General features: G+C 46.1%; 1 protein-coding gene across 1 annotated transcript in view; it reads left to right on the forward strand.

Moving 5' to 3' along the window:
- The window catches only part of LOC147900332 (uncharacterized), a 51,624-nt gene that overhangs the window by 21,589 nt on the left and 7,694 nt on the right, over positions 1 to 22,341 (forward strand). Inside the window, exons 7-9 of the mRNA XM_087376624.1 lie at positions 7,057 to 7,413; positions 7,599 to 8,474; positions 11,362 to 11,715. Coding sequence (XP_087232750.1) covers positions 7,057 to 7,413; positions 7,599 to 8,474; positions 11,362 to 11,715 — 1,587 coding nt within the window. The remainder of the gene's footprint in view (positions 1 to 7,056; positions 7,414 to 7,598; positions 8,475 to 11,361; positions 11,716 to 22,341) is intronic.

Raw genomic sequence — 22,341 nt, forward strand, 5'->3', positions numbered from 1 at the left:
GGTTGAAAAAACTCAATGATCATGCTCTGAGTGGAGTTACCCTAATCTCACCTACGTGCCCTGAGCAATTGCTCCCTTTGTTGGACAGCCTCATGGATGAAGGCCGCCAAGCATCTCTGATATCTGGGTGGGATAGGAGATTGGATAGGGGTCCGAAACCATCCCTAAGAGGCAATCATTTCAACCTCTGATCTCATAGTATATAGGGCATCTGAAAGTGAAGTGCTCCTCTGACTCGATCTCTTGGTGATCGCATAGGGTGCAGATGCGACCCTCTCTCAGCCTGACCACTCTGGATATGGAGCGAGCGTGCACGCGCGCGAGAGGGAGAGAGAGAAAGAGAGAAAGAAAGAAAGTTTATTAACGTCTTCGGAAGACCGATGGGTCTATGAGACTGTGAAAATCCTGATACAACAAGCTGTGGTAGTGGAGCTACTAAACGAGCGTCCGTACCAATGCAAAATGCAAAAATGCAGAATGGCAGTACTAAGTCCTAAGTACAACATAGTCATGTCGATGGTCGACTATATATCAGTCTCAGCATCGTCATCAATATCATCATCATCATCGACAGCAACGAGATATTAGGATGGATGAGGCAGTGGAGGCATGAAGTCGGCAATAGAGTGCTGTTAGCCACTGAGAGGTTTGGTCTTGGAACGTCTCCTAGTCGTAGCTCTGTGTCTGACCAGGGCTACTGTGACCTGTGTGTCGACCCTTTGTCTGAGCTGTCGGGTCACATGCTCTGGGTCACGGTCATGTCGAGGTCTCGTCTCGTGGGGGTCCATGTGATCTAGCTGAAAGAACTTCATGATAGAGCTCTGAGAGGGATCAGCCAAGGAAGAAGCGTGCTCCTGTCTCTGTACTCGAAGTATCCTCTCACGGTGTCTAAGTGCCTCATGAATGAAACCTGCCAAACACCGCTGGTCGGGGTAGGAGAGGAAACAGGCCAAAATCCCATAACTATCCCTGAAGAGGCAGTGGAAACGCCCTTGGATCTAATAGTACACAGGACACCTGAAGATGAAATGCTCCTCTGTCTCAACCTCCTGCATGTCACACAGTGTGCATATGCGCCTCTCCCTAGGTAGTTGCTCTGCTCTGCCGCTCTCAATGCGAAGTCTGTGTGAAGAGATCCAGAACTGCCCAAGAGAGATCCTCAGCGAGAGGGGTAGGTGAATCTGCATGTATCTAGGTGGGTCAATGAAACCCTCCGCTGTGATATGTAAGAAGTGATCTCTGTAGAAGCTAAGCTTCACTGGGAGTTCACTCGGTTCCAACCAGGTCCGAAATATGTGTAGCTATAGTAGATCCTCATGGATAACCTGGTTGACCTCGTGTGATAAGAGGGGAGAAAACAGAGCATTCATGTTGTACTGGAAGGGAGGTAGTCTCTCCATGTGGGGCCCCAATCGCTCAAACCATCTCTCTGTACGTGCATACCAGCACCTCTAGTCTCCTCCTGCTACAACTGCCATAGAAGAGGATAGAGCTATCCATGGTAGCCTGCTATGCCCTGAGGTATAATCCCGATATTCCCTAACTCTGTACAGATATGTGATGACCTAAAATGCAGCATCTAGCTGTAAAGGGGGTGACCCAAACTCAGCCTGAGTGATCTGGTTAGGAACGGATGACTTACCACAAATCATCTGTGATAACATGAGAACCTGTAGCCGCTCCACACGGGCCCACTTTGTATCCGATAAGTTTGGCCCCCAACGAGGGCTGCTGTACATCCCCGCTGGGCGAGCCAAGGAGTCAAAAAGCAACCCCTTGGTGCGTGGATCCTGAAAGTGCGAACGGAAGCACTGCCTCTCTAGTCTAGCCAATGAAGCATACCCTCTACTCAAGCGTGCCTGCATCGCGGGTCTCATAGTGAAGCTGGGTCTTGAGAAGATAACCCTAAGATAAGTGTGTGATGAAACTATCTCAACAGATGACCCCGCAAATGTGAACTGCTCCTAACGCATGATGGCTCGAGATGTATTGAAGATCATGACCTTGGTTTTACCCAGGTTGACCTTCAAATCATGAGATTGACAAAAGGATTGTAGTGTGTCTAGGTGTCTCTGAAGCCCCTCTGCTGAGGAAGACAAGAGAGCCACATCATCTGCATAGAGCAGAATCTGGATCAACGTGCCCGCAAGAGAGCAACCTACGCCCCCCTGTGTCTGCATCACTGTCTCAAGCTCGTCAATGTAGAGGCCAAATAAGGTAGGCGACAAAGGACACCCTTGTTTGACCCTAATGGTGCTCATGATCTCGTCTATCCACTTGGGTCCTGTCCGAACTCTGTCAAAAACTCTCGCCCCACTGGGGTTACCGTTGCCCTCATCCACAGGGCCATCCGCCGCCCCCGACGACCGAGCTCGACTAGGCCACATGACGTCAGAGGCCAATCATCTATCGTAGGGTTTTTTCCGACTTCCCATTTGACGGCCCCTCTATGATTGGTCTCTGACGATCACCACCTGCACATGTATACTGTATCTCCCCCCTCTGCCCCATTTTTGGTGCCCCCCCTTCTTCTTCTTTGTATCATCTGGAGGTAGACACATATTTTTTGTATCAGGACTAGACACATAGTCCTTCATAACCTCTTTTTTGTAGAAACGGTTGGTTGGTCCGTTTTGAGACCACCACCGTTATGCTCATTGTATCAGTTATCTTTAGTCTCATAGACCTTCACGGTGTTTCGAAGACTTTAATAAACTTTCTTTCTTTCTTTCTTTCTCTCGTAAAGTGCCATGACAGCCCAAATGATCTCATGTTCATAGCCCAAGTCCTATAGGCGTCATATGAGGCTGGCTCTCAGAACCGCGTCAAATGCCTTGCGAAAATCCACGAAGCAACAATAAACCCTCTGCTTTCGTGACCTCGCCTCCTCGATGATACATCTGAGTGTGAGGATGTGGTCCATGGTTCCATGATCACATCGGAATCCGGCCTGTCCTGCTGCTCTATGTCCTCGACACTCTGCAAGTCTGCTAACCTCGGAGTCAAGCACTGATGCATAAATCTTGGACATGACATGTCCAATCATAATGGTCCTGTAGTTCTCCAGGCTCATGGGATCCCCTGCCATGTGGATGGGTGAGATAGTGTTAATGGTCCAAGTGTGTGGAAATCCCAAACAGACAGCTTCATTAAAAAGCTTTGCTAAGATCGGGGCTAGGAGGTTAATCCCATATGCAATGAACTCAGTGCATAGCCCCTCATGATCCTTCTCGGCCATTATGAAGTTTCATTATGGCATCCTTTACCCCTCCTCTAGTGAAGAGGGTGTAGGATATGGGACGAGGCATGTGTGAGAGGTTAGGGACTGGCTGATTTGGGATGTCATAAAGTGTGCGTGCATAATCAAACCAGATCTGAGTGTTAGTGAGTGGCAGAGGGGACCGTCCTTCTAGAAATCTGTGCCATAAGTCCTTAGAGTTGTTACTAAACAAAATGTTTAGTAGCTCCTCCTCGTTCCAACGAACGAAGTCTAGTTTCTTCCTCCGTACGAGTCTACGGTATTCACGTAGCGTATCTGGTGCGCTTGGAAGACTGTTTTTGGTTTCGAATCTGAGTTGACGACGTAAAGCCTTACACTCATCATCGTACCAACTATTACAGGGTACGGTTCCGGGGGCTGATGGGCGGGTGGAGCGGGTGGTGTGGGGGAAAGCGTGAATGGCAGCCTCGTGTAGTGAGCGGGTGACAATGGCAGCACGATCCTCTAAAAGGAGTATGAAGTCAATATAAGAGAGAAGTATGTACATACGGCCAAAGTAAGAAGGTGAGTGATCCCGATCAAAGCGTATATCGTGGTAGGTGGAGTAAGCACTGAGTGGGGTGGAAGGTGCTGTGTGAAGGGAGGTGGAGATGCTAAAGAAAAGGTATGTATGATCAGTCCCTGGGGGGAGAGGTGCTACAGTGAAGTCAGTAATGCGAGATGTGAAGACAGGGGATCCCATGATGTAATCAACAACACTGGAGTCCCCCCCATGTGAAAAGCATGTGAAACCACCTGAAGCAGGCCATCTGTCAAGACCATTATAGATAATGAGATCATGTATCCTGTTGAGGTCTAATAGGGCCTACCGATAAGATGAGAATGGACCTCGCCTATCAGCCGAAACCTGTAGCATACCTGACTCCTCAAGGTCAATATCTGGCAGTAGAGTGGAATCATCTCTGAAGTCAAGAAGTGGTACCTGATAGGCCCTTGTCCTCGCGTTGAAGTCCCCCACTAGAAGGACTTCTCCACGGCTAGAGAAGTCAACGATGGACTGATAAAGGGCAACAAATGGGGATGTCTCATCATCACCTCGGATATCTTCGGCAAAGTGGGAGGTCTCAGGGGGGAAGTAGCAAACTGCGACAAACAGATCCTGGCTGTCGATGTGTCAAATCCGGATCCAAAGAAATCTGGAGTGTGTATCTCTCTGCTCTACTGAAATGGTCCCCCGAAGTGTGGATCTGAAAAGGACTGCAACTCCACCTGAACCTCGAACTCCTCGTGTACCCCTCGTCTCATCTCTATAGGCAGACTCCCATGTATACCCGTTGACTATTGGAAGAGGGCGCTCTGGACTCTGATGTGTCTCTGTATAAAAGACTATGTCGTGGCGTGTATAGGATTCCAAGAAGTTCCCTGTTTCTGACCATAAGGTACCATTATAGTTCCAAATGGTGCAGGACAGGGTCTCGGATATCTGAGTCTTAGAGACCCCGCTTCCCTATGTAGGGGAAGGGGCAGGTGCCCTACGGGGTCGTGTAAGAAGTCGTCCCTCTCGTACCACTGCCCACTTCCCCTCCTTCCGAGCCTGATCCTGCTGCTGCAGCAAAGAGCGCCTCTCCTCAAGCTGTAGAGGTGTGAGGTCCTCATCCATAGAGATCGCTGGCTGATCTCGAAGGACTGACCTGCGTCGTAGAGCTGAAAGTCATGCCTGAGTGTCGTGGAACCATATGATCAGGGGTTGCTCTCAGTTGGAATCTCTCCCCACCCACCATGCCCTCTCTATCCTGTGCTCAGCCACACCCAGGTAGCGGCCACAAATGCAGTCACATCTACCATCGGTGTAGCCTCAGTGCGTGGGATCCCGCATACTCTGATGTTGAGAGTCTTACTGGCTCTCTGCTACTGCTCCATGAGGGTAGCCGAAACGGTTACCCTTGCGGGTTCCTGTTTGGCCACGTCAACCCATCTAGAAGTCTCCTCAATAGCAGATTGCATGCTTGCAATCTGTGCCTCGACCACCGGGGTACTCCTTGGGACAGTGTGTATGGCTGTGACCTCTTGTCGGAGCTGCATGATATCCTGTCTGAGTCCCTGAATAAGACCTGCCTGCTCCCGAATGGCCCTAGCCTGCTCCTGTATGACGCGGCTCTACTGCTCCTGGTTGAAGCGAACCTGCTCCCGTGTGAAGCGAGTCAGCTCCATCTCATGCTCAGGAAAACTATGTATCTCCATGAGCAAGGTCTCACGGGCCTCTGGTGTATCAGCCCACCCATGTCCATGCTGAAACTGTGGTGATTGTGGCATGAAAGTGTGGGACTGAGTCTGGAAACTGGACGGTGACTGAGTGAGGAATGGAGATGACAGTGGAATGGATGAGGCAGTCCCAACGGGGTGTGGGAGGGTGGGCTGATTGAGAGGGAGAGTGAAGCGTAATGCGGAACAGTGTATGACACCTGCGAAGTAGGGGTCATAAGCTGTGCGAGAGCTGTAACAGGAGAGGAGGGGAAGGGAGCAACAATCGGCACCATGGGCATGAGTATGTCACTGATCGTAGATGTAGAGGGAGCTGAGACTGGAACTAGAGCTGAGCCTGAAGCGGGGGCTGAAGTCGAAGTAGAGATAGAGATAGAGGGAGCGGAGGCTGGAGCTGAAACCGAAACTATAACTGTAGCGGGAGTTGAGCTTGAGGTAGAGATAGGGGCTGAAGAAGCTGAGGCGGGTCCTGCCTTTGCCTTGCTGTCTACCCCGAGTCCAGTTCGGTTGTAACGTGTGTTCACATCCTCCAATCTCAGTTGTGTTTTTTGCTTCTTTTTGTTGTTGTTGTTGTCGTTGTCTTTCTTGGCTTTGTCCCCCATTTCTCTTGGACCCTTTTTTTTTTTTCCCCCGGGTGTGGGTGCAGGTCTTAGTGTCCGACCGGGAGTGGGAGCACCGGCTCCCCCCCCATAATGGGAGGCACGTCTAGTGCGAGGTGGTGGAGAGGCAAGGTGGAGGCCTGAGGTGGAGAGGCAGCCGGGAGGTGGAGAGGGAGAGGCTGAGATGGCGAGGAGTTTTTTTTTTTTTTTTGGGGAAGGTTTTATTTAAAAAAAAAAAAGTGGCGAAGGTGGCGAGGGGCTGAAGTGGGAGCGGGCTGAGGCGGTGAGGCTGAGCGGAGGGGAGGCAGAGCGGGTGAGGGGTGGTTGAGGTGGAGAGGCTGAGCGGAGGGGAGGCAGAGTGGGTGAGGGATGGCTAGCGGAGAGGCTGAGCGGAGGGGAGGCAGAGAGGGAGAGGCTGAGCGAGAGAGGGAGAGGGAGAGGGAGAGGCTGAGCAGAGGGGCTAGCGGGGAGGCTAGCGGGAGAGGCTGAGTGGGAGAGTGGGAGAGTGCGGTGGACATCAGGAGGGAAGCAAGAGAGGTTGGCGATGGACAGGAGGAGCTGCAGGGAGCAGTGACGGGGAGGCAGGGAGCAGCAACGGGGAGGCAGCGACGGAGGTAGGGAGGCAGCGACGGAGAGAGCAAGGGGCAGCGACAGAGAGAGCGACGGGGGGGGGGGGAGAGAGAGAGAGAGAGAGAGAGAGAGAGAGAGAGATTATTAATGTCTTCAAAAGATTGAAGGGTCTATGAGATTGAAAAAAACCAGATACAATATAAGCTAAGGAGTGCAGCCGCTAAAATGGGCATCAACACCCAAGGCTGATGTTTGAGACGAGAATATCAGTAGGGAGATACACCACGCTGTCGCTGTGGGAGAGTACACAAATGCAAAGGAGAGAGAGAGAGAGAGAGAGAGAGAGAGAGAGAGAGAGAATTTTCACTCTGTCAATCACATAATCATATTTTCTATATCATCTAGGATGAAGAAAATGGATTTTTCATTTCTGGAGATAAACTCTCAAAAAATGAGATGATGTCCAAAGAATCATTGTCACAAGCTACTACTGGCACGTTAAGAGTGCAGCAGCAATTGGAGCTTGAGAAGTTGAGGCATGAATCTTCCAAAAAAGAGCTTGAACAAGTGAAGAAAGACTATGACAACTTTCTAAGGGAGCTGGGTGCGGAGAAGGATACACAACACTTAAATGCCGAAAGGGATTCTTTATCTAAGATTCTTTCACTCATGCAGGAGAAAGAAAGGAAGAGGCTGGCAGCAGAGATTGAAGCGCGGCTTGCTGCAGAAGAGAAGGCTCGGATATTGGAAGCCACTGCAGAGGTAAGATTTGCACATTTTGGATCATCTTAGATTGCACTGAGCAAGCTGGATTGTCTTGTAGCAATATTTTTAAAGCTGGTTGGAAATACAAATTTTGGTTGAATTAGTAATGGTTGAATGGACATCGTTGTTGGTCTTAGAATTTATTTCCAAAAATGACGAATGCTTATTGATTGTCTGATCAGGCTGCAGAGAGTAGATTGTTGCAACTGCTAGATGAAAGAACTAAACTTCACATGAAATTTGGTGAGGAACTAGAACTAAAAGAGGCTGATAGAGTGAAGTTACAGAGCTTGTTTGAGACAGAGAAGCTGAAAAGCGAAGCTACAAAAAAAGAGTTTCTGGAAGCAAAGGAGAAATTCACATCTTTAATTAATAAAGCCCTGATTTCACCAAAAGCTTTGCGAGAATCATTTAATGAAACACTTTTCTCTCCAAAACATATCTCTGATGTTGTGAATGGAAGAATGGATGTGTTGGATAAGCATGAAATCTTTGAAATATTTGAAAAGAAAGAGGACCAAGTGGGGCTTTCTGGGGTTAAAGTTCTGGAATGCCCCAAATCTAGAAGAAATGTTGAGAGAATTAAAGATGGAAAACATTTTATATCAGAGAGAAATATTACCTCAAAAGATAAGGAGAGGGACTTATTGCAGCAAGTGAAACAACAAGAGCTACAACTGAAAACTGCAGAGGATGCTTTTGAGGAACTTGAGCGAAGACTAAAGCAAGTAGAAGTTGATAAGGGTGCACCGAGACAAAACTCAGAACTAATAAAAATTCATAAAGATCTTGAAGGTATTGAGAAAGCTATCCAAACAAACTCCTGGGGTGATGGTGTTTATGAGCGATACAATTGCGTCTACCAGTCTCCTATTTTTGAGCATGGCCAAAAGAGTAGAGGCAAATCCAGACAGGTTCATATTGAAGAACCATCTGAACTGGACTCAGATGAAAGAACTTCATGCAGTAAGGAACCAAGTGAAGATCAGACAGACAGTGAAATTCGTCAACTTACACAGGAGCTAAAAATTATAAAAGCAGATATGATGAGCCACAAGGTAATATGCCTGTAGTTTGACATGATCTAGACAATTAAAGCACATTGTTGATTTATATTAAATCTATTAAATAGATCAGCAAATTAAATAAACACATGAAATAGCGTCCATGTGAAATATTCTGGATTTTGTTGTGTTTCATATCCCATCCAAAGTTTCCATGTGCCATGGCATTTTTGTGCTTAAAACATTGATGCAAACATATGCCTTAAACAAATTTCAGTAGACCATGAGGAAATGTTTATATAAATATGCGTGTGCGCGTGTGTGTGTGATGGGTTCGATACTGGGCACTTTGGACTTTGTGGAGAGACAGGAACCACCGAGTCTTTCGAGAGCCCACTTCTTCCATGTTCTACTATTTCCGGATGTCACTCAGGCAATCCTTTTATGATTGCTTGTCTATTCGTCACAGATAGATTACACTGTCTACTTGTCTTACAATGAACTTTTCTGAGCTTGTATTTGCTGATCTCCACTTTGGGGACAGCTCCTTGTAATATAAATATACATGGATTTCATCCCAAAAAAAGTGTGTATGTGTGTGTGTGTGTGTGTGTAATTGCAGATGAAAAATCTCCTCTTTGGGGACTGTTTTTGTATCTATTTATCTATAGAAATAAAAGTAGATAGAGATAGAGATATAGCTCGACGGAGAGAGAGAGAGAGAGAGAGAGAGAGAGACGTCTGTGGAAGTTCCAAAAAGGCCTATACGACCAAACTGAAATACATCATGCTCAATGCTCATACACTCCATGTAGGAAATTAGAGGTGACATACCTGTACTATATGCGAATGGAAAGAAACTATGAAAAAAGTTCATCTTAGAGAAAGAGACTGAGTGATCTAGGGCTACTAGCCCTGAGGCCCTAGAGACATCTACCTTTGTTCTTCTTTGGCTCTCTCTATGGATTTCACCCAAAGATGTGTGAGGGACTTGGCACTATGAGGCTACAATGAGGATGCCATGAATAGGGTGACTGCTCGATAGCACTTTCTCGGTCCATATATGAAGCCCTAGAAAGCCCCTGCAGATAGTGCTACCAGTCTGACTAGGGAATCAAAGAGGAGGATTGTTGTATGGACACTTTGGAAGTTTCCCTGAAAATAGCTTCTACTATCTAGCTAGTGATGAAGCATGTCCTCTGGTCAGTCTGGCTTGGCGGGCTGTTGGCTTCAGGCTTCATGCTACATGTACATGGGATGCATTTTCACAAAAGCCCAGCTCAAGTTGCGACAATGTCTCCCTGAAAGTGAATGATTCATGCTGGGATTGACTATCACTATCATTGAAGATTGAAAACTTGGTCTTTGCAGATTGACCCTCATGTCCCTGCTGTCACAAATAGCCGCTGTAGTTGCCAGGTGGCTTTGTAAACCTGCTGGTGTGTTGAGATCAAGTCCATGTCGTTGTATATAGCATAATAGGGACCAGCCTTTCTGCCAGTGCTGATCCGCACCCTCCTAGTCTGTCTGAAAAAGGAGAAGTAAGAAGAAATTAACGCTGCAGGAGGCCAAAAATGTCTAGGAAACCAAGAAACTGAAGTCAACATGAGAGTACACCCAGTGTCTATTACATCTTCACAAAAAGAACTACTGATGATCCTAGAAACTAGAGGAAGTAGTCCCTGTGTCGAGAATATTTGTGTCATGTCCTAACATGTATCATGAGTCAAGTGCTGATCAGTGTAGTTTGAGTCGTGAGGCTGCCTTCCTCTGAGATGCTACAATGATGGTACCCCTGATGACCGAAGAGGCTTATGAGAACAAAATCTGAATACATCATGCCAAACATGTAGGAGAAGTAGAGGTGTATAGGACACCTCCACACTCTAGTGTGTAAATGAGACAGATAGAATGCAAGAGAAGGTGGGCCTTAGCATCAAGGGCGGGTTGGGCAATGCGGCCAGATAACTACCATATATGTGGTCTAGTGGTATGTGGAGGGAGTGAGTGGTGATGGTTGTAGTATTGGTTGGGGAACCCTATGACGTAGTCCATGACACTGTGGCAACCCCCATGAAGGCTGCATGTGTACCCCTCTGATCTGGGTCATCTCTGCAAGCTGTTCTATATGAACAGCTCGTGGACCATGCACATGTCCAGCAGCAGGTACTCCCTGTGCTGATGACTGTGCATAGTATCTGTTCGTGGGGTCAACATGGCATCTTTCTGAAAGTCCAACGGCTCTGCCTGCATGGTACATGTCCTGGCATTGAAGTCTCCTAGCATCAGGATCGCCCATTGGTGTCCATATCTCTGAACATCCTCATATAGTTCTGGAAATGGTAATATATGTGCTCTACTTGTAGAAACCTTGACATACGCAGATGACTCTGGAGGAAAATAGCATGCTGCAATATACATGTCTGTGGGGGAAGGTCTCCTAAGGCGTACTCAGAATGGTGACATATGGTTGCAAATGTGATCAGACTAAGGTTGCGACTCCTCCCAATTTGTGTACTCCTCCATCTGTGCATGTCTTTGTCCTATGTACTAATATCCATGTATATCCATGAATGGTAAGTAGCCCCTATCAGGGCTCTGATGTGTCTCTGTGTAGACCACAAGATCCATGCTCTGGAATGTCTCTCATAAGTTACCTCATGCAGAGTACACTTCCCTGTTCCAGAGGATGACTGCTATATGGAAACTATTATTTTTTACTAGCAGCAAGACATAGTAATAAGGTATTCATGCCTTTGGGCTCTTTTTTGAACTTTCCCACAATTTCTAGGGGATTTTCAAGTTTATTGGCAGGATATGTCCTCAAAACCTTATCATACGTTTGGTTCCCACGTCCATGTTTGTATTTATGTTCAAGGAGTGTTGTTTTTATGACAGTGCTCTATGCTTTTGACTGGTGACACTTTGGATGCAGCTTCAGGAAAGCAACAGAGATCTCAACCACACAGAACAACTACTTTCTGCAGCAATCGATGAGTCCAAGTGTCTTGGAGCTTCTCTTGATCTTGCAAAGAAGCAGATAGCTGAGGGAGACATCACTAACAAAATTCTTAGAGACAAATTGAAAGAGAAAAGTATGCACTTGAACAAGATCCTGGCACAGCATGCAAAGGAGCTGCAAAAGGTTGAAAGCTCTTTAAGTCAGGCACATCAAATGAACACACAATTGGCCAGCACACTAGCAATGACAGAAGCGAAGCTTTCTGAATTGCAAGTACATTATGATGGGCAGTCAGCAGGTGTAGAAAATCAATTGAAGGAAGCACGAGAAGAGGTAAGTTAAGATCTTCAACACATTAAACAGCAATTATATCTACAATTGAAAGAAGTAAGAGTAGATGTAGGTTTAGACGTTCAAACATTAAAAGCTAGCGTCTCTTCAGCATCATTGGCTGCCATCTCTCTCTCTCTCCCCCCCCCCCTTTTCCCTTCTTAGCATGTCTTATTCTTTTTACAGTCATTTCATCAGTCCCTTAGACATCACTTAAAATTTCAAGTGGCCTTTTCAAGTTTGCATGCTTGCTTGCAACCCTAAACCCATGTTGATGGAGAATGGTCGCTATCCTTATGTGGGAACTTTTTGGCAGTATCTCGGATCGAATCCGAACAGTTGTTCAAACTGATTTCTTTGGAAGCTCTGACAGAGTGTAGAGAGTAGATAGAGCCTCATTCTCATTAGTTTTTTTTTTCTTGTTACAGAATGAAAATCTGACTGAGATTCCATTCATTTCCTTCTTTTGAGTGCTCCGTTATACTATCTTTAGCTTCAAGCATATCGGTTTCATCATTGGCCCTGTAATCTGTCCGCCTTAGGTTGCTTTGGCTCTCTTGCTGTGAGTTCTGTAACGAAGGTATGTGTTTTTCATTAATCAGTGTTCAAAACCAAAACCATGCCATCTCTTGCGTGTTGCAGTGTTCTTGTTAGTTGTCTTGAACCCAGGTGAGCAACAAGATTGAATGGGCCACTTTATATCTCCTACTTGCATACTTGTGCTGTGATGCATTTTTTGTTTTTGATCACTATTTCAAGTTTACTATATTATTGAATTTGATGTGGTTGAAGCAATTCAAGAGTCTAGCACCAAAACCTGTCTGTGGCTCCTTCAGATGCCACACAACACATATATTGGTCATCTTGAAACTGAGAACCAAGGGGGCAGTTATAGTATGGCCAGGTGAACCTGTGAAATCAAAAAATGGATTTACGATAACATCTGTTGCTATTCTTCTGTTCTCTATCCCCTGAACATACCCCTGAACATATGCGAGCAGTTGGACTTTTTCTCCAACCCAACGAAGAGTACTCTGCAGCCCTCATTGTAAGTTTGTCCCTCCTCTCACGATGCAGTAAGTCCTGAAAACATCAGGGGTCTGCCACCTCAATAACAGCACTTCAGTCATTGCTATAAATTGTGGCTGGAAACTTTGGAACAGCAAAGGGAACTTCAACGGAGAGCTGGGAGTGAAATCTTTAGAGAGGAGAGAGAAAGAGAGAAGCAAGACACCACATTAGGGGCCAGAAATAAGGGCTCCCCCCCACCCCCTGAAGGTCAATATTGCAATAGAATATCTGAATACAAAGTGGCTCACAAGGGAGCAAGCAGAGTACAAATCTCAACAATTGTGGGAGCAAAGGGGCTCTCAATTATATAGACTGGGGATGGGTAGCTAGAAAGCACATTCTTTCCAAAAGCTGCCCCCTGCTTTTCTTGGCTTTCCCAAAAGCGTGATTTAGAGATTTTCTCCAAAGGGGGCACCTCTTTTGCATTTGCCTCAAGTGGGCCAGTGGGGTGCCACTTGTCTTGTTCTTTTCTCCTTAAAAAGTCTGGGGAATTAAGCACTCTCCAATGTTCTACACATTGCACAAACAATATCCAACACTTTAACCCATTAGAGGTTAGCCAAAGGAATGCGTTCTAGTTCTTAGGCTAATACTAGTCCCGTGTGGGCGTCCCCACAGTGTTCTTTAACCAATGCAACACAAAGAAAAATGAGACTTGTTCTAGTTAACCGAAGTCAATTGTCTTTGACCAAAGTCAATATAGAAGATTTCTCTTTATTACTTAGGAGAAGTACAAAATTGTGACATCCCCTCTGCTTCTAATCAGTTGCCATCAATTGAAAAGCTTCTTGATACAATTGTAGAATTTGGGGGTTCTTGGAGAAAAACTCCTGATCCACCCACTTGGCATCTAGTGCGAAATGGAAATGTACTTGCATGTAACCTTGCCTCTGGGTCTTTTCTTTTCTGTGATACACAAATTTTCCTGGTTGGAGGATTTCCTTAGCTCATTCACCAAATCACAATCCTTCTGGTTGAATCGAACTTCAAGAATCACATCCACAAGTGACTGGAAACTAGATCACAGCAAAAAGAGACAAATTGCAGCACTTGGAACTGATTCGCACTTCAGTCTCTACTCCAATTGGTGGCTGGAAACTTTGGAACAGCAAAGGAACTTCAACAGAGAGCTGGGCGTGCTTCGGGGTAAAGAAAGAATCATCAGCATAAGCTTGAGCAACCATGCTGCGATTAGCATCCAATTGCAAGCCATGAAGTGATCCTGTAGCCACAAGATGATCAAGATATTGCAGCATAGGATGAGTAGCAATGGCATACAGTAAAGTACTGAGAGGGCATCCCTGGCAGAGTGAACAGCGAAGAGTCCACTCATCAGAGATATCCCCAGAAAGAATGCAAGCCGCATTGCTATCTCTATAAAGCCAGTAAATAACCTGCTGCATTTTTGGTCCAAACCCCAAAGCTCGCATAGTTTGCGAGATGAAATCCCATTGAACTGTGTCAAAGGCTTTTGCAATATCTACCTACAAGAGTAGAACGTCATGCTGCGTGTATTTGGCATATTCAATCCCAATATAAGCATTGGCAATGTTATCTGTGATATGGCAACATGGAACAAAGCCATATTGGGAGGGATGCAACCCATCATGCAAATAACCTTTAATCCGATTAACCACCATTTTGGCAATGATCTTGTAAATGACTGGCATGAGCGTGATTGGCCTCCAATCACCAAGTGAATCACACTTTTTTGGAATCAGCTTGAGAAGACCCTTTTTCCATGACACATGCATCTGCTGATTTTGTCATGGTGTATTACCATTTGCCAGCAAGGTGAATTTAAGAAGATCCCAGAATGCAAGAAAAATTCAACAGTGAGACCATCCCATCCTGGGAGATTTCCATCTGCCACAGGATCTCAGTGCATCACACAATTCCCTTTCAATGAAGGGATGCTCAAGTTCCAAAGCTTGAGCATCAAACAGAATTGGATGAATATGCTGCAAAAGAAGCTGACGTGCAGAGATGACCCGAGGAAAGAAAGAAAGAAAGAAAGTGTATTAAAGTCTTCGGAAGACTGATGGGTCTATGAGATTGTGAAAATCCTGATACAACGAGCTGTGGTAGTGGAGCTACTAAACGAGCGTCCATACCAATGCAAAATGCAAAAAACGCAAAAATGCAGAATGGCAGTACTAAGTCCGAAGTACAACATAGTCATGTCGATGGTCGACTATATATCAATCTCAGCATCATCATCAATATCATCATCATCCCCAGCAACAGCAAGATATCAAGATGGATGAGGCAGTGGAGGCATGAAGTCGGCAATAGAGTGCTGTCGGCCACTCAGAGGTGCGGTCCTGGCACGTCTCCTGGTCGTAGCTCTGCGTCTAACCAGGGCTACTGTGACCTCTGCCGGTCGGGCTCCGACTCTAAACAAGGAGGGGATGTCTCCAAGTGTGATCTGTGTATCGACTCTCTGTCTGAGTTGTCGGGTCACGAGCTCTGAGTCATGGTCATGTCGAGGCTTCGTCTCGTTGGAGTCCATGTGATCTAGCTGAAAGAACTCCGTGATAGAGCTCTGAGAGGGATCAACTGAGGAAGAAGTCTGCTCCTGTCTCCGTGCTCGGAGTATCCTCTCGCGGTGTCTAAGTACCTCATGAATGAAACCTGCCAACACCGCTAGTCTGGGTAGAGGAAACGGGCTAAAATCCCATAACTATCTCTGAAGAGGCAGTGGAAACGTCCTCGGATCTCATAGTACACAGGACACCTAAAGATGAAATGCTCCTCTGTCTCAACCTCTTGTATGTCACATAGTGTGCATATGCGCCGCTCCCTGGGTAGTCACTATGCTCTGCTGCTCTTGATGCGAAGTCTGTGTGAAGACACCCGGAACTGCCTAAGAGAGATCCTCATCGAGTGGGGTAGGTGAATCTGTGTGTATCTTGGTAGGTCAATGAAACCCTCCGCTATGATATGTAAGAAGTGATCTCTGTAGAAGCTAAGCTTCACTGGGGGTTCACTCGGTTCCAACCAGGTCCGAAAAGTGTGTAGCTGTAGCAGATCCTCACGGATAACCTGGTTGACCTCGTGTGATAAGAGGGGAGAAAACGGAGCATCCATGCATATTGGAAGGGAGGTAGTCTATCCACGTGGAGCCCCAGTTGCTCAAACCATCTCTCTGTATGTGCATACCAGCACCTCTGATCTGGTGAGGAAAGGATGACTTACCACGAATCATCCATGATAGCATGAGAACCTGTAGCCGCTCCACACGGGCCCACTCTGTATCCGACAAGTCTGGCCCCCAACAAGGGCTGCCATACATCCCCACTGGACGAGCCAAGGAGTCAAAAAGCAACCCCTTGGTGCGTGGATCCTGGAAGTGTGAGCGGAAGCACTGCCTCTCTAGCCTGGCCAATGAGGCATACCCTCTACTCAAGCGTGCCTGCATCGTGGGTCTCATAGTGAAGCTCGGTCTGCAGAAGATAACCCCAAGATAAGTGTATGATGAAACTATCTCAACAGATGACCCCGCAAATGTGAACTGCTCCTGACGCATGATGGCTCGAGATGTATTGAAGATCACGACCTTGGTTTTACCAAGGTTAACCTTCAAATCATGACATATTATGAAGTTTCATTACGGCATCCTTTACCCCTCCTCTAGTGAAGAGGGTGCAGGATGTGGGACAAGCCATGTGTGAGAGGCTAGGGACTGGCTGATTTGGGATGTCATAAAGTGTGCGTGCATAATCAAACCAGATTTGGGTGTCAGTGAGTGGCGGAGGGGACCGTCCTTCTAGAAATCTCCGCCAGAAGTCCTTAGAGTTGTTATTAAACAAAATGTTCAGTAGCTCCTTCTTGTTTCGACCAACGAAGTCTAATTTCTTCCTTCGTACCAGTCTATGGTATTCACGTAGCGTATTTGGTGCGCTCGGAAGACTGTTTTTGGTTTCGAAACTGAGTTGACGGCTAAGGCCTTACACTCATCATCGTACCAACTATTACAGGGTACGGTTCCAGGGGGGGGTGGGCGGGTGGAGCGAGTGGTGTGGGGAAAAGCGTGAATGGCAGCCTCGTGTAGTGAGCGGGTGACGGGGGCAGCACGATCCTCTAAAAGGGGTATGAAGCCAATATAAGCGAGAAGTATGTACAGACGGCCAGAGTAAGAAGGTGAGTGATCCCGATCAAAGCGTATATCGTGGTAGGTGGAGTAAGCACTGAGTGGGATGGAAGGTGCTGTGCGAAGGGAGATGGAGATGTGAAAGAAAAGGTATGTATGATCAGCCCTTGGGGGGAGAGGTGCTACAGTGAAGTCAGTAATGCGAGATGTGAAGACAGGGGATCCCATGATGTAATCAACAACACTGGAGCTCCCCCCATGTGGAAAGCATGTGAAACCACCTTAAGCGGGCCATCTGTCAAGACCATTATAGATAATGAGATCATGTATCCTGCCTAGGTCTAATAGGGCCTGCCCATAAGATGAGAATGGACCTCGCCTGTCAGCCGAAACCCGTAGCATACTTGCCTCCTCAAGGTCAACATCTGCCAGTAGAGTGGAATCATCTCTGAAATCAAGAAGTGGTACCTGACGGGCCCTTGTCCTCGCGTTGAAGTCCCCCATTAGAAGGACTTCTCCGCGGCTAGAAAAGTCAACGATGGACTGATAAAGGGCAGCAAATGGGGATGTCTCATCATCACCTCGAATATCTCTGGCAAAGTGGGAGGTCTCCGGGGGGAAGTAGCAAACTGCAACAAATAGATCCTTGCTGTCCATGTGTCGTATCCGGATCCAAAGAAATCTGGAATGTGTATCTCTTGTCTAAGTCCCTAAATGGCCCTAGCCTACTCTGTATGATGCAGCTCTGTATGAAGCGGACCTACTCCCGTGCGAAGCAAGCCAGCTCCATCTCACGCTCACGGAAACTATGTATCTCCGTGAGCAGGGTCTCACGGGCCTCTGGTGTATCAGACCACCCATGTCCATGCTGAAACTGTGGTGACTGTGGCATGAAAGAGTTGATGTAATTGTGGCACCTTGTTTTGAGGTTGCTACTCATATAATATAATCAATCAAAGATTTCACCGAAAAAAAAAAAAAGTGTGTGTGTGTGTGTGTGTGTGTGTGTGTGAGAGAGAGAGAGAGAGAGAGTGCTCAGTGTGAGTGTGTGTGCGTGAGAGATCCCGTGCTAGCCCTTGTGCTCCCATGCTGCAGTTGCTTGTTTCTCCCTCAATTTGACACCCTTCAGGTTCCGTTTGATGCCTGTTTTGTGTTCGTACGCTCTGTCAAAAATCCGTACGATTTTGTCTATACAGTCAGGAAAAATGCGTATAGTTTTGTCCATACAGTTTTGTCCGTACAATCAAATCCGTACAGTTTTGTTGTCAGAATTTTTTTTCATACTGCCAAAAATCCGTACAATTTTCTTGTTAGATTTTTTTTTTCATACTGTTAAAAATCTATACGATTTTGTCCGTATAGCCAGGAAAAATCCGTACAGTTTTCTACCTGTTGTGCTTTTCTCCTTGTAAAGTGTTGCTGCTTCCAAGCCTTTTCCTTAACTCGAATGGCGGATTATTCCTATGAGAAAACCTTTCACAAAGACAAGTTGGTTTCCAACAAGAAACAAAAACATGTGATGGATTCATATGATTCCCTTCATGACTCTGTTGAGGCTCAGCTTGTTTATGAGGTTATGCATGAAGGGTTTGAAGACATCCGCAAAGGTTGGAAAGATCCACTTCCCACCACTGGCATTATGGTAAGGGTTTGAAGACATCCGCAAAGGTTGGAAAAATCCACTTTCCACCACTGGCATTATGGTGGAAGTGGATGATATATTTGATCTAGTTAAGGAGTATGCTAAGCATGCCATTATAATTTTCTTTCCAAGACGGATGCTTGCTGGCAGCAGATGTTGGGAATTGGTTGTCTCGAACCCTGGCTGGTTCTTATGTCAAAAAAGTTCATTATGCAGCGAGGGCTTTTTTGAGATCATCATGGCTGATGACGAGCACCGTTAGGTTTGGCTAGAGCACTCTCCTCTCTTCTATGGCCAGCAGATGGTCCATGTTCTGCCCTCGTCTCCCACTCGGGATTATCAGGCATTGATTTGGCATCATTGCCCTGTTTGGGTAGAAGTTGTGGATTTTCCTCAATGCTTGTTCTTCTACCTAAAATTGCAGCTTCCCTTGGTAAGGTGGTATGTCCACCACGACCCAATGGAAATTTGAATCGCTTCTGCATTTTGTGGGATATGGATCAAGCTTCATATTCGGTTACTTTGAATAATGTTTCCATGGGGAGTGCCTTTTACAAGCTCAAGTGGGGGCTGTTTGCAGGTGCTTGCTTTGAATGCAAGCAATTTGGGCACATGGCCCTTCCCGAGCTCCACGGATGCCAGTCCAAGCTGAAAGGGTTTAGCCTTTGAATAAGAATGCAAATGCCTCTTTTGTGGTAAAAAACAAAGGGGTCAAACAGTTTTTCTCTATTCAAGACAAAGGCAAAGCCCCGGCTGTCTCAAATGGTAATGCTTCTTTTCCTGTTCCTTTGTCCTCTCCACCTCAGGGGGAGGGGGAAAGAAATTTGACTGATGGATGGCAAACTCCTCGCAAAGTGATCTCCCCCAAGCGACCTTTGCCTTCTCAGACTTGGAGTGGTGCATCCTCTCATGGGAAAACACTTGCTGAAAACTTTGGTGTTGGCTTGACCTAGGCTGCTGTGACTGCAAATTGAACCTTGTTTCCTGAAGAAGAAGTTGCTGCACTTTTGTCCTCTCCTCAGGCTAATGCTTCATCCCAAGGCAGAGGCTCGGACATTGAGGTGGAAATGCAGACGTAGACAGCCCGTTAGTTGCTGTACATACCTGTCCCATAACTGTAAATATGGTTGATCATCTGAAGTGTGTTACTCTCAATGTACAAGGAATGTGTGATGGTCGCAAATGGAAACTAGTCTGGATGTATATCAGGCATTTACAGCCTGATATAATTGCTTTGCAAGAGCATAATCAGCATATGTATGCTGGTCAAATAGGCCATTTTGCTGGTTATGATATCTTCTATGTTCGAGAGCAGTCCTTTTCTGGTGTGGCTTTTTTGGTAAAGCACGACCTTCAACCTGTTGTGGCTCTCAATGATTGCCATGGTAGATGGATTATTGTTCAATGCCTTTTTCAAGGGGAAATTTTTGAATTTGCATCAGTGTATGCCCCCCAGTCTTCTCGTGATAGAGCTTTGATTTGGGCTGCCATGCATACTTATCCATGGCGACAACATGCCTTCATTTGTGGTGACTTTAATAATGCTCCTCAATCGGGTGACAACACCTCAGGCCATACTCAGTTGTGCCTGGTTGATCTCTGGAAGGAATTACAGCCCATGCTTCCGGGTTATACCTTTCAGCATAATGCTCAATCTTCTTATCGGGCACGCTTGGACAGATGGTATAAGATTAATCCACAGCATTGTGATGCCTTTACTTGTCAAATTTGGGTTGATCATGCTTTCACACGTTCGGATCATGCTCCTCTTTGGTTGAGGCTTTCCTTACATGAATTTCCCACTGACAGATTGCCTTGCCGAAGGCTTTTACTGATTAATAATAGTTATCTGGAGCATGCTGACTTTAAAGCCTTGGTCTCTTATGCTATTCAGCCTCTCTCTCGTCGGACACGCATTGGTTTGGATTATGCCTGGTAGGCTTTTGTTGCTCGGATGCAAGCAATTATTCGAGATTATGGCAAATCCTATATGCAAGCCACAAGGGAGATTGTAGCACATGCCAAATTTACTTGCCAGAGTTTGACTGAGCTTGCTCATCTTCGCCCTTTGTCTTCAGAGGAAAGCATGCTCTTATGTCAGGATCAATTCTCTCTTCAATCCAATGATTGCAGAAAGCTTGCTAAATGGGAAACTCGATCCAGACAACGGGCATTTTTGGATAAAGGCTGCTCTTCCAAGCAATTTTTTAAGAGTTTACACTACAAAAGACAAGCTGCCAATATCTGTCGGATCCGGATGCCTGATGGTTTTTGGTCAACATCTCGTTCAGAGCTTGCTGATTTATGTGTGCAGCACTTCTCCACTCATTTTGGGCATCTGGATACTCTTTCTCCTCGGGTCGTGTCTGCACGTCAGTGTTATGCTATCGCAAGTGCTAGCATCTCCCGCATCTGAGCTACAAAGTTCGCGGCACTAGGCACTTTCTGAGGTATTCCAACTATAGTTGGATTCGCTGGTCTATAACCATAGTTCAGCTCAAACGGACTGAACCCTGTAGAGGAATGTTTTCTATCATTGTAGGCAAACTCCAACAATGGCAACCACTTGTCCCATGTATGTTGTCTCAATGACACATATGCTCTAAGCATATTCTCTAAAATTTGGTATTGGTCAAAAATGAAATTAGAGAGATGGTGCAAGCCTTGTCGGCTAGACCATCTAGAAATGAAAAGGGCAAAGCTCCAGCAGAGCCAAAGCCCAGTATACACTCGTCGGAACGTGCGAAGGTCAAGGTACCTAATATTTCTAATTATAGACCAGCGAATCCAACTATAGTTGGAATACCTCAGAAAGTGCCTAGTGCCGCGAACTTTGTGGTTCAGATGCGGGAGATGCTAGTACTTGCGAGCGCATAACAGTTTGCTTCTTTTGCAGCATATTCATCCAATTCTGTCTGATGCTCAAGCTTTGGAACTTGAACATCCCTTCACTGAAAGGGAATTGTGTGATGCACTGAGATCCTGTGGCAGATGGAAATCTCCAGGATGGGATGGTCTCACTGTTGAATTTTTTCTTGCATTCTGGGATCTTCTTAAATCCACCTTGCTGCAAATGGTAAATACAGCATCGCAAAATCAGCAGATGCCTGTGTCAGGAAAAAGGGTCTGCTCAAGCTAATTCCAAAAAAGCAGCTATGTGATTCACTTGGTGATTGGAGGCTAATCACGCTCATGCCAGTCATTTACAAGATCATTGCCAAAATGGTGGTTAATCGGATTAAAGGTTATTTGCATGATGGCTTGCATCCCTCCCAATATGGCTTTGTTCCACGTCGCCATATCACAGATAACATTGCCAATCCTTATATTGGGATTGAATATGCCAAATACACGCAGCAGGATGTTCTACTCTTGCAAGTAGATATTGCAGAAGCCTTTGACACAGTTCAATGGGATTTCATCTCGCAAACTATGCGAGCTTTGGGGTTTGGACCAAAAATGCAGTTAGCAATGCGGCTTACATTCTTTCTGGGGATATCTTTGATGAGTGGACTCTTCGTTGTTCGCTCCGCCAGGGATGCCCTCTTAGTGCTTTACTGTATGCCATTGCCACTCATCCTATGCTGCAATATATTGATCATCTTGTGGCTACAGGATCACTTCATGGCTTGGAATTGGATGCTAATTGCAGCATGCTTGCTCAAGCTTATGCTGATGATTCTTTCTTTACCCCGAAGAATACGCCCCATGATCTTGGTGCCTTGATGCAGGCCCTCTCTGTTGATGGTTTGGCAGCTGGTCTTCATGTTAATTTTCAGAAGTCTAAGCTGCTCCCTTTGCATTCCAAAGACTGGCATAGTCT

This window comes from Dipteris shenzhenensis, chromosome 7 (genome assembly GCF_047967505.1).
Source record: "Dipteris shenzhenensis isolate YYH24624 ecotype China chromosome 7, Dip_SZ_1.0, whole genome shotgun sequence".
Taxonomy (NCBI): Eukaryota; Viridiplantae; Streptophyta; class Polypodiopsida; order Gleicheniales; family Dipteridaceae; genus Dipteris; species Dipteris shenzhenensis.